At 47.0% G+C, this 15,399-nt stretch overlaps 1 protein-coding gene across 1 annotated transcript; it reads left to right on the plus strand.

The window, feature by feature from the left end:
- Positions 1–3,530: 3,530 nt before the first annotated feature.
- LOC120986305 (protein phosphatase 1 regulatory subunit 3C-like) lies at positions 3,531–7,404 on the plus strand. The gene is made up of 2 exons (XM_040414808.1): positions 3,531–3,692; positions 6,109–7,404. The coding sequence occupies exon 2, from the start codon at positions 6,132–6,134 to the stop codon at positions 6,789–6,791; it is 660 nt and encodes a 219-aa protein (XP_040270742.1). The 5' UTR covers positions 3,531–3,692; positions 6,109–6,131; the 3' UTR covers positions 6,792–7,404.
- Positions 7,405–15,399: the final 7,995 nt, after the last annotated feature.

Below are 15,399 nucleotides of genomic sequence, written 5' to 3' on the forward strand. Positions count from 1 at the left end.
GTACTGGCTATATGGGCACTGTATATATGGGCACTCTAGTACTGGTTATAGGAGCACTGTATATGTGGGCACTCTAGTACTGGTTCTATGGGCACTGTATAATTGGACACTGTAGTACTGGTTCTATGAACACTATGGCCTCTTTAACACGAGCGTGACGGATAGTGATGGACGGACATCTGCCGGGACGGTTCACAAACGCGATCAAATGTTCGCGAACCGCAAGTTCGCGGCGGGTCCCATTCATTTAAATGGCAGGCGAACCTGAAAAACCTTCAGCTCATATTTGCAGCCAAGAAATAATTACTGGAAGTGCACAAATAGTCCCACAACATGGACAGTGACATACCAGATGTATTATTCGAATTTGCGATCTCCATTCATAAAATGCGAAATATCGGCAATATAATTTTCGCGTACACGCATGCGCAAATGCATTATAAAGAAAGTATATTGGTATATAACACCCCGCTTCAATCAGGTTTTTTGGGGGGACACTGTATCACACCAGTAGAAATTATTTGTCCCAATAACGCTTGTCCCTCTATATACCTGCAGTATCGCAGCAGAACCGCACACAACTGCCGCACAATACAAATGCACTATAATATACTTTCTAATATAGAAAGTATATTATAACATTGTACAAGGAAGGCAATCCATTAGAATATACATAAAGATAAAACGTCACCTTTAATAATGTTACTATGAGGGTCCATTCACACGTCCGTAAGTGTTTTGCGGATCCGCAAAACACGGACACCGGCAATGTGCATTCCGCAATTTGTAGACCGCACATCGCCGGCACTATAATAGAAAATGCCTAATCTTATCTGCAATTGCGGACAAGAATAGGACATGTTCTATTTTTTTTGCGGAAACGGAAGCACAGATGCGGAAGTGCGGATCCGCAAATGCGCATGCGGACAGCACATTCCGGCCCCATTTAAAATGAATGGGTCTGCACCCGTTCCGCAAAATTGCGGAATAGATGCGGACCCATTTTGCGGATGTGTAAATGGAAAAGATATCCCTAAAAATGAAAATAAATTAAATTATTAAAGTTAAGCAAAAAGCATAGATGTGGTAAGGTAATAACAAGTGCTCGGCGGCACCAAATCAGGTGCTCGGCGGCACTAAATCAGAAACCATATGTCCTACCACAATCCGGGGGGTTCCAGTGCACATCCATGAATCCCGGAGGGAAAGCCAAAACCATCTATCCCTGGGCTAGATGATGATGTGGTATTGAAGGACAGGGTGGGCAAAGAACTGTCCCTGATATTGCCCTACAGGGGGTGCTATTCTGGCCCTGATAGCCTAACCACAGACCACCCGCCCTGATAAGAGCGACCCCGTCCGGAACCTTACCCTATATAAAAATGGCCCTAGTAAGACCCTAGCCCCTAGCCCCCTGACTTTCAGGTGATCACTATATAGATCTATGTGTTTTTGACTCATTATAAAAGTATATTATAAGTATATCGCACCCCTCTGTGTATCACACATATCGATAGCACACTTATACCAGTCCTTAAAAGGACTTTTGTGGCCCTATTATCTAGCGTTTGGTGTCCCTAACAGCCTGTCCCTGCGCCACACAGCAACCTCTCCCTACACTGGCAAAACACTGAATGTAAAATGGCGGCAGGATCAGGTTTATTTATAAGGTAGGGGGTACGTCCATGTGCTGAAACATCTCAATTGGCTGTCCTGTACCACCTGATGGATGTGTCATGGGTCAAAGTTCTTCACAATGTAAAAGAATATGGCGGGCGCGAATATCTCCATATGTTCGGCGAATATGTCCGGATGCGTTCAGTGAAACTCGCACCAAAAGTTCAGTCAGTTTTGTCTGCGATTGTGTTAAGTTTTTTTCCGCACGAGTGCAATGCGTTTTTCACACACGTGATAAGAACAACATCTCCCAGCAACCATCAGTGAAAAACACATTGTACCCGCACCTGTTTCCGGATACAATGCGTTTTTCACTGAAGCCCCATTCACTTCTATGGGGCCAGAATATAAAACATGCTGCGTTTTTCACGCAACGCAGAACTGATGCGTGAAAACCAACGCTCATGTACACAGACCCATTGAAATAAATGGGTCAGGATTCAGTACGGGTGCTGTGCGTTCATGTCACGCATTGCACCCGCACGGAAAACTCACTCGTGTGAAAGGGGCCTACCGTATATATGGTGGCACTTTAAGGACTTTTTCACACGAGCGTGACGGCTTATCTCCGGATGCGTTCAGGATGCATTCACTGAAACTCGTACCATTTTGCAAGCAAGTTCAGTCAGTTTTGTCTGTGATTGCGTTCAGTTGTTTCGGGGTTTTTTTCACGCGGGTGCAATGCGTTTTGATGCGTTTTTAATGCGCGTGATAAAAAACTGAAGGTTTGCAAACATCTCTTAGTAACCATAAGTGAAAAACGCATTGCGGGTGCTATGCGTTCACGTCACGTATTGGACCCGCACGGAAAACTCGCTCGTGTGAAAGGGGCCTAGGGCGGGTGCAATGTGTGACGTGAACGCATAGCACCCGCACCGAATCCTGACCCTATGCATTTCAATGGGTCTGTGTACATGAGCGTTTTTTTTTTTCCACGCATCAGTTCTGCGTTGTAGCATGTTCTATATTCTGAGTTTTTCATGCAGCCCTGGCCCCATGGTGCGAGTTTCACTGAACGCATCCGGAGCCGATCCGTCACGCTCGTGTGAACGAGGCCTTATACTGGTTATAGGGGCACCGTAAAGTAGGAACTCTAGCACTGGTTATAGGGGCACCGTAAAGTAGGAACTCTAGCACTGGTTATAGGGGCACCGTAAAGTAGGAACCCTGGCACTGGTTATAGGGGCACCGTGAAGTAGGAACTCTAGCACTGGTTATAGGGGCACCGTAAAGTAGGAACCCTGGCACTGGTTATAGGGGCACCGTAAAGTAGGAACTCTAGCACTGGTTATAGGGGCACCGTAAAGTAGGAACTCTAGCACTGGTTATAGGGGCACCGTAAAGTAGGAACCCTGGCACTGGTTATAGGGGCACCGTGAAGTAGGAACTCTAGCACTGGTTATAGGGGCACCGTAAAGTAGGAACTCTAGCACTGGTTATAGGGGCACCGTAAAGTAGGAACCCTGGCACTGGTTATAGGGGCACCGTGAAGTAGGAACTCTAGCACTGGTTATAGGGGCACCGTAAAGTAGGAACTCTGGCACTGGTTATAGGGGCACCTCTTGTACTAGGTTACTGCTGTAATCATGAAACTTCAGCAGTAGTTGTTAATGGCGAATCCTTGTGGAAAGCCACCCCACCTGAGGTGTCGCCTCCTCCCACTCTGTCTGAGATTACTGCCCCCCCTCGCAGATCGCACCCGGCGGACACGTGCAGATCACACTGATGACGCAGAACCGCAGCGTGAACGCTCAGCGCTCCCAGGTGGTTCAGTACCGCTAACCCCGCCCCCTACACGGACAGTCCCGTTTCTATTGGTCGCTGAAATAACGAGTCCTTTGTGATCACGTGACACCACGGAGAGGCTTTAGTCTGTTATCTGGAGCACAGCTGGTCACTTGGCGCAGGGCGCCGGTGGGAGAAGACGCGGACGTATTGCTCTGTTCTGGGATAGCAGCCCTGTGCACCACCTGGCCACCGGCTCTCCTCTCCTCTCCTCTCTTCTCTAACAATAGGTGAGCAGCTTGTGTTCTGTCTTATGTCTTTAACTTATTGACAAGAATAGTGTCTACTACAGGCTGCTGCTATATTAGGATTTATTTTTATCCCCCCCCCCACTTCCGAAAAAAGTGCCCTATTGTGCAAGTGACTTACAGGTGGCTAGTACTTATACGTCACCCCATATGATCTGCAATTTGGTGCCCATATTGTTCCTCTGATAAAAATTGTAACCTGTGGCTTTAATGTGATGCATTGACTATGGCACCCAGGTATGTCCCGCTGACTAGGCAATGCATCTAAAGGGATCTAGTACAAGCCTCGATGGCCTCCTGTCTGATAGAAATGGTGTCCATAGACTTGTAGAGCAATGCTTTTCTGATGGGAGTCGGAGTGATTATGGGGAATACAGCTCTTCCTCCAGTATTCCAACACAGGCTGTTTATCCCCGACCTACTGGACTGACTTATTTTACTTGCGTATATAGTGCTGACCTATTCCGCAGCGCTTTAGACGTTAACAAGTGTTGAAGTTCCCTATTGGTATGTTTTTCGGAGTGTAGGAGGAAATCGGAGTACTCGGAGGGAATCCAGGCAAACACGGGGAGAACATACAAACTCCATGCAAGTGTTGTCCTACGTAGGATTTTCTCCTGGGACCCCAGGCGTGCATGGCACCAATACTAACCGCTGAGGGACCCCAGGCGTGCATGGCACCAATACTAACCGCTGAGGGACCCCAGGCGTGCATGGCACCAATACTAACCGCTGAGCCACCGTGCTCTTTGTATAGCGCTAATATTTTCCTCAGTGTTACAGACCAATGAGACATTACAGTAATTGATAATTAAAGGGGTTGGTCTATCTACAATATTCATGGCATATCCTAGCGATATACCATCAGTGTCAGATAGAAGCAGGTCCCACCTATCTCCAGAACCAGGTCCCTAAAGTGAAGGGGAGCGCACCAGGCATGCACAGTGTGCCCTTCATTCATCACTATGGGTGCACTCTTGGCTGTTTATAGAAGTCCCATAGGTGTGCATGAAGTGTGCTGCGCAAGCGTGGCCGCCTGTCCTTTCATCGCTGCTAGATGGGGTTAAATAGTCAGGACGATGCTCTATTCTTGGAAATCCCATAGCTGATTAATAGTGGGGGGTTGCATACTGCTGTGTTCACTTTGTGGGTCGGGGGCTGGGTTGCCAACCAGAATTTATTTTTTTATTTTTTCTGGACAACCTATCCCAATCACAGACAAATTGGAAAACCATAATGAACGGTAAAGGCTATAAGTAATACAGGTCTATAGCTCAATATACTGATGAGAACTAATTACCAGCATTTACGGTCAGCTGTAAAGTGATTACCACCCAAAATCTAGTCAAGTACCTAACTAGCCTATTCCTACTTTTATCTATGTCCCTGTTACGCCAGAAATCTAACTTTTATAATATGCTAATTAGCCTCTAGGAGCGGGGGGGGGGGGGGGGGGGGGGGCGCGCAATCAGGACTTGGTGGGAGAACGGAGTCTTTGGGTTTGGGAGCAGGAACAACCCCCCCCCCATCCTTGCTCCTAGAGGCTAATTAGCAGATTATAAAAGTTACATTTCTGGCATAACCGGGGCACAGAATAGGCTAGTTAGGTTTAGCTGACATAGACCAATAAAGCTATATTGTCCACCAGCTGGTATCTGTAGTGCTGCTGAGTGCAATGGGTGTGGTGGTGGATACTGATGGATGAAATGATCGGAGGATTAATATCAAACTGGGTGAATGGAGAAGGATTAGATTAGGGATGTGATGGGTCACACACAAAAAAAAGTGGTTTTAGGCTAGGTCTACATGACGACATGTGTCGCGCAACAATTTTCATAATGGTAGTCTATGGTGTCCCACTGCGATATGCGACATGCTGCAACACCATAGACTATAATTATAAAAATTGTTGTGCGACAAAATGTCGCGCAACAAATGTCGTTGTGTAGACCTAGCCTTAGGGAGCATCTAACATTGTGGGTGTCGGGAGTTAAACAGATTATCCAGGATTATTCCAGAGAACTGGTGCAGCTGCGAGGAAGTCTTGGAGACGGGCGTGAGAGGTTTGGATTATGGTGGTTTGACGTAAATCATTGGCAGAACATGGGCGGGGTGGGAGATTGAGATGATGTAGGGGGTACAGCACTGTGGAGAGCTTTGTGGGTTAGAATTCAAAGTATAAATTGAATCCTGTACTGTATGGGCAATGAGTGGCACAGGGTGAAGGCATCATTGTATTGAATGGGTGTCCTGAGCCTCATATTCCTCCTTACGGCAGTTGGAAAGGAGCTATGATACAAGCCCCCTTTTACTGTATGTGGGCGACAAAACCGTGCATGATGCGTGATTTCTGCATTTTACATGCGTCATTAACATGTCTGTTCATCTCTTGTCCTAGGTTTTCTCACTTCTGCCTACACAATGCCTGGCGACTTCTCCATGTGCTTGTGTCTCAGCCCCCCTCCTCCACACCACTTGCGTCTCCCTACAACAAAGTCATGTTTGGTTCCAACTTCTCGCCCTTCAGACCCACGTAAAAAGGGTGTAGTCTTTGCCGACGCTCTTGGACTGGCCCTGACCACAGTACGTCACTTCTCTCGTCCGCTCTTCGAAGAAGATTCACTGGTGCTCGCCTTGGCTTCATTGAGAGCTCTGCGCCCACTTTCCACCTCTACATACACTTTGGACTTTCTGCCCCCAACTCAAGACTATTCCAGTTTCCGGGCTAGGCTCACCCAGCAGCAGGTTTGTCTGGAGCAATGTGCTGTCCAGGGAGCAGCCGTGGCCGGTACGGTACGTGTGCACAATATTGGGTATGAGAAACGAGTAATTCTTCGGGTCAGCTACGATAACTGGAAAAGTCACTACGACCTGCCATGCTCTTTCCTACGTGATCCCTATGGAGGAGGGGAGACGGACACCTTCTCCTTCAGACTTCCGCTTCCTCTGGGCACCAAGCGGGCTGAGTTTTGTATTTGTTTTTGGTGCCAGGGCACAGAATATTGGGATAATAACGGAGGGGAGAATTATGCTTTGAAGAAGACAGAACGCCGGAGCTATACACATGGTATCTATTGGTAAAATGGGTCTAATGGAACCTAAAAGTACTGGTCCGCTGGAGAAAAAAAGTTGTCATTGTACAGCCTTCCTTTTGTAGATCAAAAGGTCGTCTGGAAACCTTTCCAGATATGGCTGTGGAGTAGATGCTAGGCTGCTACTATCTGAGTCTACCGACGTGGTTGCCTGGCAGTATTGTGCTATTTATATGCTTGTCTTGCTTGCTCGGGGCTTTGTTCACATCCAGGAATCCAACAAGCCTCTAAAGTCACTTTGCGTAGCCCGACTCCATTCTTCTGGGCTGTGCTCCTAAACTACAAGGGTGTCAAAAACTTGCTATATATGGAACTTCTCAACAGCAGTGGTGGTTGGCTGGTCCTTGACCACCAAGGTATAGGTGAAGGATGTATTGACCATGTCGGTCCTAAACACTGATCACTGGGGTGAAATGTTTGGCTACCACCTGATTTGATTCCTGTACTGTTCTCATTGCAATGGGTGGAAGATCTTTTGTCCTGTAGGTCTTCCAGCTTCTGTAAGATCACGTGTTTGAACTGCAATAAAAATGTCTCTGGGCAAGAAATGTTTTAATGCTGGTTTTACTGCAGATACAATAAAATTTGACATATCTTTGCAAGTTTGTGGTCTGGTCTGTTTTTTTTTTTTTGCTTCATCCAACCTTTCTCCAATAAGAAAAAAAAATTAATTTATGTTTTCTTTTATAAAAATTCACCCCCCCCCCCCCCCCCCTTCCCCCATGCCATCAGTCCTCTGTCCCATCAGCTCCCCCTAGTGCCACTATCTCTGCTCTTAGCCGTCAGTGCCAGTGAAATACTTGCCTATCCTGTAGGGGTGCCGCTCCACAGATCTTCCATCATCTTCATGCGCTACACTGTCAGGGCATAGTGCGCGCTTATGTGCTGACGATGTCTCTGGATCTAGTGTGGTGTGTGCCGGCGGGTTACCACGGAGTGCGAGTAATGGCAAGTGCTTCACTTGCGCTCCATGGTCACATGACACAAATTAATCCTTGATGCAAAAAATTTCCATTGAGGGTTTTTCTCTGTTACTTGATTTACTTAAGTACTCGTTGCAGCCTAACTGTCAGTGGTAATTTGCGCATCAGCTGTCGCACTTCCACTCCAGCAGGGGCTAGAAGTGGAAGAGCAGAGTGCTTGGTGCTGGAACCAGGACAGCTGTGGCAGGTAAGGGTGTGTTTTATTTTTACCCCTGCACCCTGTCTGGCAATTGCTCACCTCTACCAGGCCTGGATCTGCAAGGCACCAGCCATGTGTTTGACTTCAATGAGACCACGATCTGCAAGATGTGGCCAAAAACCGGACATGTCCTATCTTCTGCGGTGTGGAGGCACGGACCTGGAAGGGCATCTGAGTCCCTGCCTCCACACCGCAAACAGACATGGCCCTTCTTTGGTTGTGGATTGTGGACTCATTGAAGTCAGTTTGTCCACAATGTGATGTGGGGTGCACACGTCCAGTGCATGTGCTTTGTGTATCCGCGGTCTGAAAATCGGGAACGGTTGTGTGAATGCGTCCTTATTCAATTCTCTCTATATAAAACACCTTTTAAAATCTGCTCGGTGTAAATGCGTTTGCCAGCCCGTGCCATCTTTTATGCAGACCCTTAAATCCTAATTTGACAGTATGCAAATGAGCGATCGGTCGCCTGCAGTAATAATGGCTCCCTGGCAATGAGAGTCTGTAAACTTGCTATATTGGCCCCCGATCCTGGTAGAAAACTTCTGTGTAAATGAGCGCATACCCCCAAATTTGGCTTTGTGAATGCAACCTTTCTGCTTTCGTGATATTTTTTTTGGAGTGCACTGATGGCTTAGCAATAAAGGCGTGAAGGACAGGTCATTGTAAACTTCCAGTACAGTCATCAGAAATCTGATCCCAGCAAAGCAGCAACTGGACAGTTAAATCAGGTAATGCCCCAAGGGGACCCTTCCCCCTCCCCCCATGACTGTGTCCAGTATGATGGAATCCCGCTAGTTTCTATCAGCGGCTCCAAAGCAGTCTTGATGAGTCTATGGGTTTTGTCAGTTTCGGCTGAGTTCACACTTCAGTTGTTTGATCAGTCATTTCCATCGGTGACCTGGAGCCAAAACCAGGAGTAAGGCCTACAGAGAAGGCATAAGGGAAAGATCTTTTTGGCTCCCAATCACTGATGGCAATAACTGAAGTGTTAGAGTGAATTTTTGTGCTTTTGGTACTAAAAACGGCAATAACCATATTGTGCACTGGTGTTGGGGTATAGTCAGTGTAGATTTTGGCAAGTATTCAGGAACAGTGTTTTTTCACTGACCCATTGACTTGAATGGGTCTGCGAATCATTGTCCGTGAAAAAAATAGGACAGGTCATATTTTTTTGACGGACTGGAAACACTGATCACGGATGACAAACGGTGCATTATCAGAGTTTTCAACGGACCCATTGAAAGTCAATGGGTCCGCAGAAAATCACGGAAAACAGAACAACGGACACGGAACACAACAACTGTCGTGTGCATGAGGCCCTTACACTGTAGAGTGTGAGGGTTGTTCAAGAGCGGAGTATCCCCTAAGGGCGCATTCACATGAACGTGGTTTGGTTCCGCATCCAAGCTGCATTTTTTTGCGGCTCGGATGCGGACCCATTCACTTCAACGGGGTCGCAAAAGATGCGGATAGCAGTCCGTGTGCGGTCCGCATCCGTTGCTCCGTTCCTGTGGCCCTACAAAATGATAGATAAAGTCCTATTCTTGTCTGTTTTCTGGACAAGGATAGGCATTTCTAGAATGGGCCGCCCGTTCCGTTCTGCAAATTGCGGAAGGCATACAGGCAGCATCTGTGTTTTGTAGACCTCAAAACACAGCACGTTCGTGTGCATGAGCCCTAATGTGGAGATCAGTAAACTCCAGCAGTCCAACTTTTCTGAAACTACAACTCTCAGAATCCTCCTTTTACTTCTTTGGGCGTTACAAGAACAGCTGAGTATGTATGCATGCTGGGAGTTGTAGTTTCACAGCAGCTGAGCCCCTGCCCTAATGGTTGTGTTGCAGGTTTCCTCATTGACTACAATGGGAACAACAGCAGCTTTAAAACTGTCTGGGTTGTACGTCTAAGGCACCATTCAGACGACAGTATGGGCGCCGTGCCCATGTTATGGACCGCAAACAGCGGGTCCGCAATACACGGGCACCTGCCGTGTGAACTCTGTGCGGACCCATTGACTTGAATGGGTCCGCGATCCGCGACATACGGCAAAATATAGGACATGTTCTATCTTTTGCGGTGCGCAGGCACGGATCAGAAGCCCACGGAAGCGCTTCATAGCGTTTCCATGGGCTTCTGATCTGTGCCTCCGCTGCACGAAAGATACGACATGTCCTATATTTTACCGTGTTACAGATCGCAGACCCATTCAAGTCAATGGGTCTGCACCGCAGCACAGAGTTCACACGGCAGGTGCCCATGTATTGCAGACCCGCTGTTTGCGGTCCATAACACGGGCACGGCGGCCATACAGTCACCTGAATGAGGCTACACTGTGAAAAGTATCACACAACCCAAGATCACTATGTAGCAGTGCAGCCTCAAAACATAATAGAAACTAATGGGTTTTCAGCATGATTTGAGACCAGAATCGCAAAAACACCCAATACTGCTAGATTTTCTATGGTTACACGATGCCATGTAGCCCCAGGTGTAAAGTCATGGGAGGGGGATTTGTCAAAAATGACATAAAGGAAAACTGGCTTAGTTTCCCAAAGCAACCAATCAGATTCCACCTTTCATTTTTAACAGCTCGTTTGGAAGATGAAAGGATCAATCTGATTGTTTGCTATGGGCAACTAAGCCAGTTTTCCTTTGCACCAGATTTCAGAAATCTCCCCCATAGTTTGCTATTTTTTTCTATCTTTGGGCCTCACGCACAACCATATCCGCTTTGTGGTCTGAAAAACATTGATGACGTCCGTGTTGTGTGTCTTTTGTTTTTTTTTTGTGGACCCATTGACTTCAGTGGGTCCGTGGTCCGCATTTTGCAGCCAAGAATAGGACATGTTCTATCACTTTGCGGAATGGACACACGGATGGGGACATAGTTTATTTTATTTATTTTCGTTTTTGCAGCTCAACAGAAATGAATGGGTCTGTGTGCAATCCTCAAAAATGCTTATTGGACACCAATACAAAATGTGGTCTTGTGCATGTGCAGCGGGCTATTGCCAGCGCCTGGGGTATCCCTATAGAGCAAGTAATCGTGATGCCAGTTGCAGTTAAGCAACGAGGACATGGAGTCCCCTTTGTAGATGGTAGTGTTGGTACCCAGGGTAGGATTGCCAAGGTGTTGTAGAGTGGCCTACAGTGTCTCTGAAAATGTTCTATACACGTGTCATGGTGATCCTACCTGGATATCCTTGGATCCCAGACATGGTGTCGTCCAAAGCAAGTGCAAAAGGGATAAATAACTTGGATGATGAAGAAATAATTGAGTCGAGACTTTGTAGTAACGTTGAACACAGCTTTACTTGGCATAAACGGTAATCCAAACAGTTTCCAAACTTTATCTTGGTCATCAGCAGGTATTGGCTTAACTTTGGCAGGCAAACACTTCTGTAATAATCTCAGCTCTGCTATATTTGTAGCTTTCTCAGCACTGCTATGCTGGCTGGAGTAAATAGGAACTTTCCCTCTTCTGCTGGAACTTAGCTGTCTGTAGTATGTCTCTTACTTTAATAATAGGAACGTCTTCCTGGCATCAAGCATACTTAGCTTGGGGTTAAGGCAATGCAAGCCCAGGAGGGGACAAGCAACCATGTAGACTTCAGAGGCAGGGCCTCTGGGCCTAGAAGAGCAGACGGTGCTCTGCTAGCCAACACACAACCTTTCTCCAGGAGGGGGTAGACTAGACTGCTCACTAACTAAACTATCTCCTCCCTCTCTAGAGAGAGCTGGAAGGTAACTAGAAGGAGACACTAACACTGCCAATGTTGCTGCCACCTGCTGCTACATTACACTTTAACATCAGAAACAAAATACACTTTGCAGGAGATGGCAATAAATATATATGATGACATAGGATTCACCCATAAAGATAGTGGGGGTACAAAGGAGGTGGTAATGCCCACTCTGGGTCATTACTCATGAGGCCTTACAAAACCGCTGGTCAGTCTGCTTTCTAGTTTAGCTTGTAAGCAGGATATGCAGCCAGAGGAAAATCCAGTATCCTAATGGGCGGGCTTTTACTCGTACAGTGCCCCCTATTGGTCTTTTACATGTTTTACCAACAAAACTGGATCCTCACAGTAGGTCATCATATTCTGTTGTATAACTTTCAGTAGCGTGTTACCTAAAATGTAAAAGAGAATCTATTAAATTAAACCAGAATTTCAAGGGGTTGTCCCATTACAAGCACTTATGCGCCGATAATTGTCTGATCAGCGGTAGTCAGACCACCGCTGCTCTGCCGGAAATAGCTGAGCACTTGTACTTGGCTATCTCCTGCAGTCCCATAGAGCTCCATTTAAACAGAGAACACTGAGGTCCCATTCTCATCGCCAGCAGATGGACCCCCGATGATCAGACACACATCCCTTATCCTGTAGATAAGGGATTAGCATACCTCCCCATGCTAATCCCCCTTCAGCTCAGGTGCGGGCGCTCCTAGCAGACATGATGTGGTCACATATCGTGCTGATGGGCTGTGTAGGAGGAGCGGGAATCAGTGTGCTCCTCCTACATAGCCCAGCAAAGCAATATGTGACCACATCATGCTTGCTGGGGAGCGCAGGATGTGCCCGATCATCGGGGGAACGCCTAGGTGAGTATTTTTTTATTTTTATTAACAGAGGTGGTCACAATGTGGGCATAACTACTGAAAGGGGGTCACAATGTGGGCATTACTACTAAAAGGGGGAGCACAATGTGGGTATAACTACTGAAAGGTGGTCATAATATGGACATAACTACTGTGAGGGGGCACAATATGGGCATTACTACTGTGAAGGTGGCACAATGTGGACATAACTACTAAAAGGTGGTCACAATATGGGCATAACTACTGAAAGGGGGCACAATATGGGCATTACTACTGTGAAGGGGGCACAATGTGGACATAACTACTAAAAGATGGTCACAATGTGGGCATAACTATTTTGAGGGGGCACCATGTGGGAATAACTACTGAGAGGGGGCAAAATGTGGGCTTTACTAGTGTGAAGGGACACAATGTGGGCATAACTACTGTGAGGGGGCACCATGTGGGCATTACTACTGAGAGGGGGCAAAATGTGGGCATTACTAGTGTGAAGGGGGCACAATGTGGGCATAACTACTGAGAGGGGGAAAAATGTGGGCTTTACTAGTGTGACGGGGCACAATGAGGGCATAATTACTGTGAGGGGGCACAATATAGAAATGACTTCTGGGTGGCGGCACTAAGGGGGCTGGGCGAGATTAGGTGTGCATAGGTATGCACTGGGTGGAGTTGGAGGTGTGGCTTATTATTATAAAATTTGCCGTGGCACGCTGCTGCTATTGATCCTCTTTGTTATTTTAAAAAAGTTGGACGGTACGGATACATTTTTGTAACTTGTGAGCCCCACTGGGGACTTAGTGATGCTAATGTCTGTAAAACGCTGCAGAATATGTCAGCGAGATATAAGTGCGTAAAAAAAAAAAAAGGACAACCCTCTTAAAGAGACATTTCTGGAACTTGTAAATAGTGTGATTTGCAGGCTATGTCTCTTTTTTTTCCAACATGGTAAAATAGTGTAAGGTTTCCTACAGCCATAATGGATCTGGAAGCCTAAGGTTCCATTCACACGTCCGTAGTTCTGGGTCAGCATCCGTTCCGCATTTCAATGTGGCCGCACCTGTAGTTCTGTTCTGTGGCCCCGCAAAAAATATAGGCATTTCTATCATAGGGCCGGCCATGTGCAGTCCTCAAAATGCGGAACGCACACGACCGGTATACGTGTTTTACTGATCGCAAAACACTTGCGGATGTCTGAATGGATCCTAACTGTGGGGCAAATAACCGTAATGAACAGCTTCATGAGGGATCAATGACGCTGTTACCTCAGGCCATGACACACGTGTTCAGGGATATCTGCCTGCCTTAAGGATGCCGGTAAGGGGTCTTTAAAAAAAAGTAGTGGGGGTCCTTTTAAATGTGGCGCTCAGTTCAGAAATCTATCATAATTGAATTGCCGTAAAATTGTAAGTCACTTTTACTTGGGCCTAGGCGCAGTAGCGATCATTCATCCCCATACAGAGGAGATAATTGCCTGCCCATTGGCCCATATAAAAGGGCCTTTACGACCATGCGTCACCCAACTGTTATGTTCAGCACGTGTACATCAAGAAAATCAACGAAAAAAAGAGAAGATAAATTTCAAAGGATGCAGCCCTGAGGCATGGGACAGTGAGAGGACACTGAAGGGTCTTGGTGGGGAACATCCTGTCCTAACCAACAATACAATGGTGGTGACTGGACAGACCTGTCTTATCAGAATACAGTAGATCTATGGTTGCACTAAGGTCCTTCGTCCTTCTGGGTCTCTACTTACAGGATCCTCATCTCTTGGTCAAAGCGAAGAGCAGGACCTGTCCTGCATTACATAGACAAATGGACACTGTGTAATTCTTCTTTTCACCTTTGGGAGCGCTACAGGGAAGTTGAACACTTAGAGGCCTTTTTTATGATGTGTCTGCAGCCACTACGTGCCATCTATCCCCCATTGGCGGCTTTGCTAAAAAGAAATTTGTAAATGTGTGGTATATGTTTTTCTTACTGGATCGCTCTGCATAAAGTGAAGAAAAAAAAAAACGTAAACCACCAGCAGATATCTGCATGAAGACATGAAGACACGTAAAACCTAGAAAAGCTGCACTCCCCCTGTGTCCAGGTGTTATGTGTCAGCAAGAGGGAAGTGGAACCAAAGATCAGAAGACAGTTGGGGAAAGTTTTTATGCCTGAAAAGGGATAAGTCTTAGGGCTCATGCACATGGCCGTTGCCCCTCCATTGCCGCATTGCGTCGTGCATACAGCGGGTCCGCAATACACAGGGCACCGGCCGTGTGCATTCCGCATCACGGATGCGGACCCATTCACTTGAATGAGTCCGGAAATCCGAAGATGTTGTGCGGAACGGAACCCACGGAAGCACTACAGAGTGCTTCCGTGGGGTGTTGTTCCGTGCCTCCGCACCGCAAAAAGATAGAACTTACTCTATCTTTTTGCAGAACGGACGGATCGCGGACCCATTCAAGTGAATGGGTCCGCGATTCGCATGCGGCTGCCCCGCAGTCGGTGCCCGTGCATTGCGACAGCCATTTGCGGTCCACAGCACGGGCACGGGCAGCACATGGTTGTGTAGAAGGCTGCCAACTAAAGTAACTTTACAGAGCCAGACCACAACCTGTGTACCAGCCCCATAACTGAGGATTGTAAGAGGGGAGCAGCCTGATATCAGTACAAGCACTAGACTGAAGTCCAAGGCACCTGGTGTAAGGACTGTTAAACTGTATCCTGTAGAAGAACACTGACTGCTGCGCATTGCTGGGTTGTCCCTGAGCCCTGATTATTGTTTCTAGAGACTGTTCACATATATAATTTTATTGGG

Source organism: Bufo bufo, chromosome 1, assembly GCF_905171765.1.
Source record: "Bufo bufo chromosome 1, aBufBuf1.1, whole genome shotgun sequence".
Taxonomy (NCBI): Eukaryota; Metazoa; Chordata; class Amphibia; order Anura; family Bufonidae; genus Bufo; species Bufo bufo.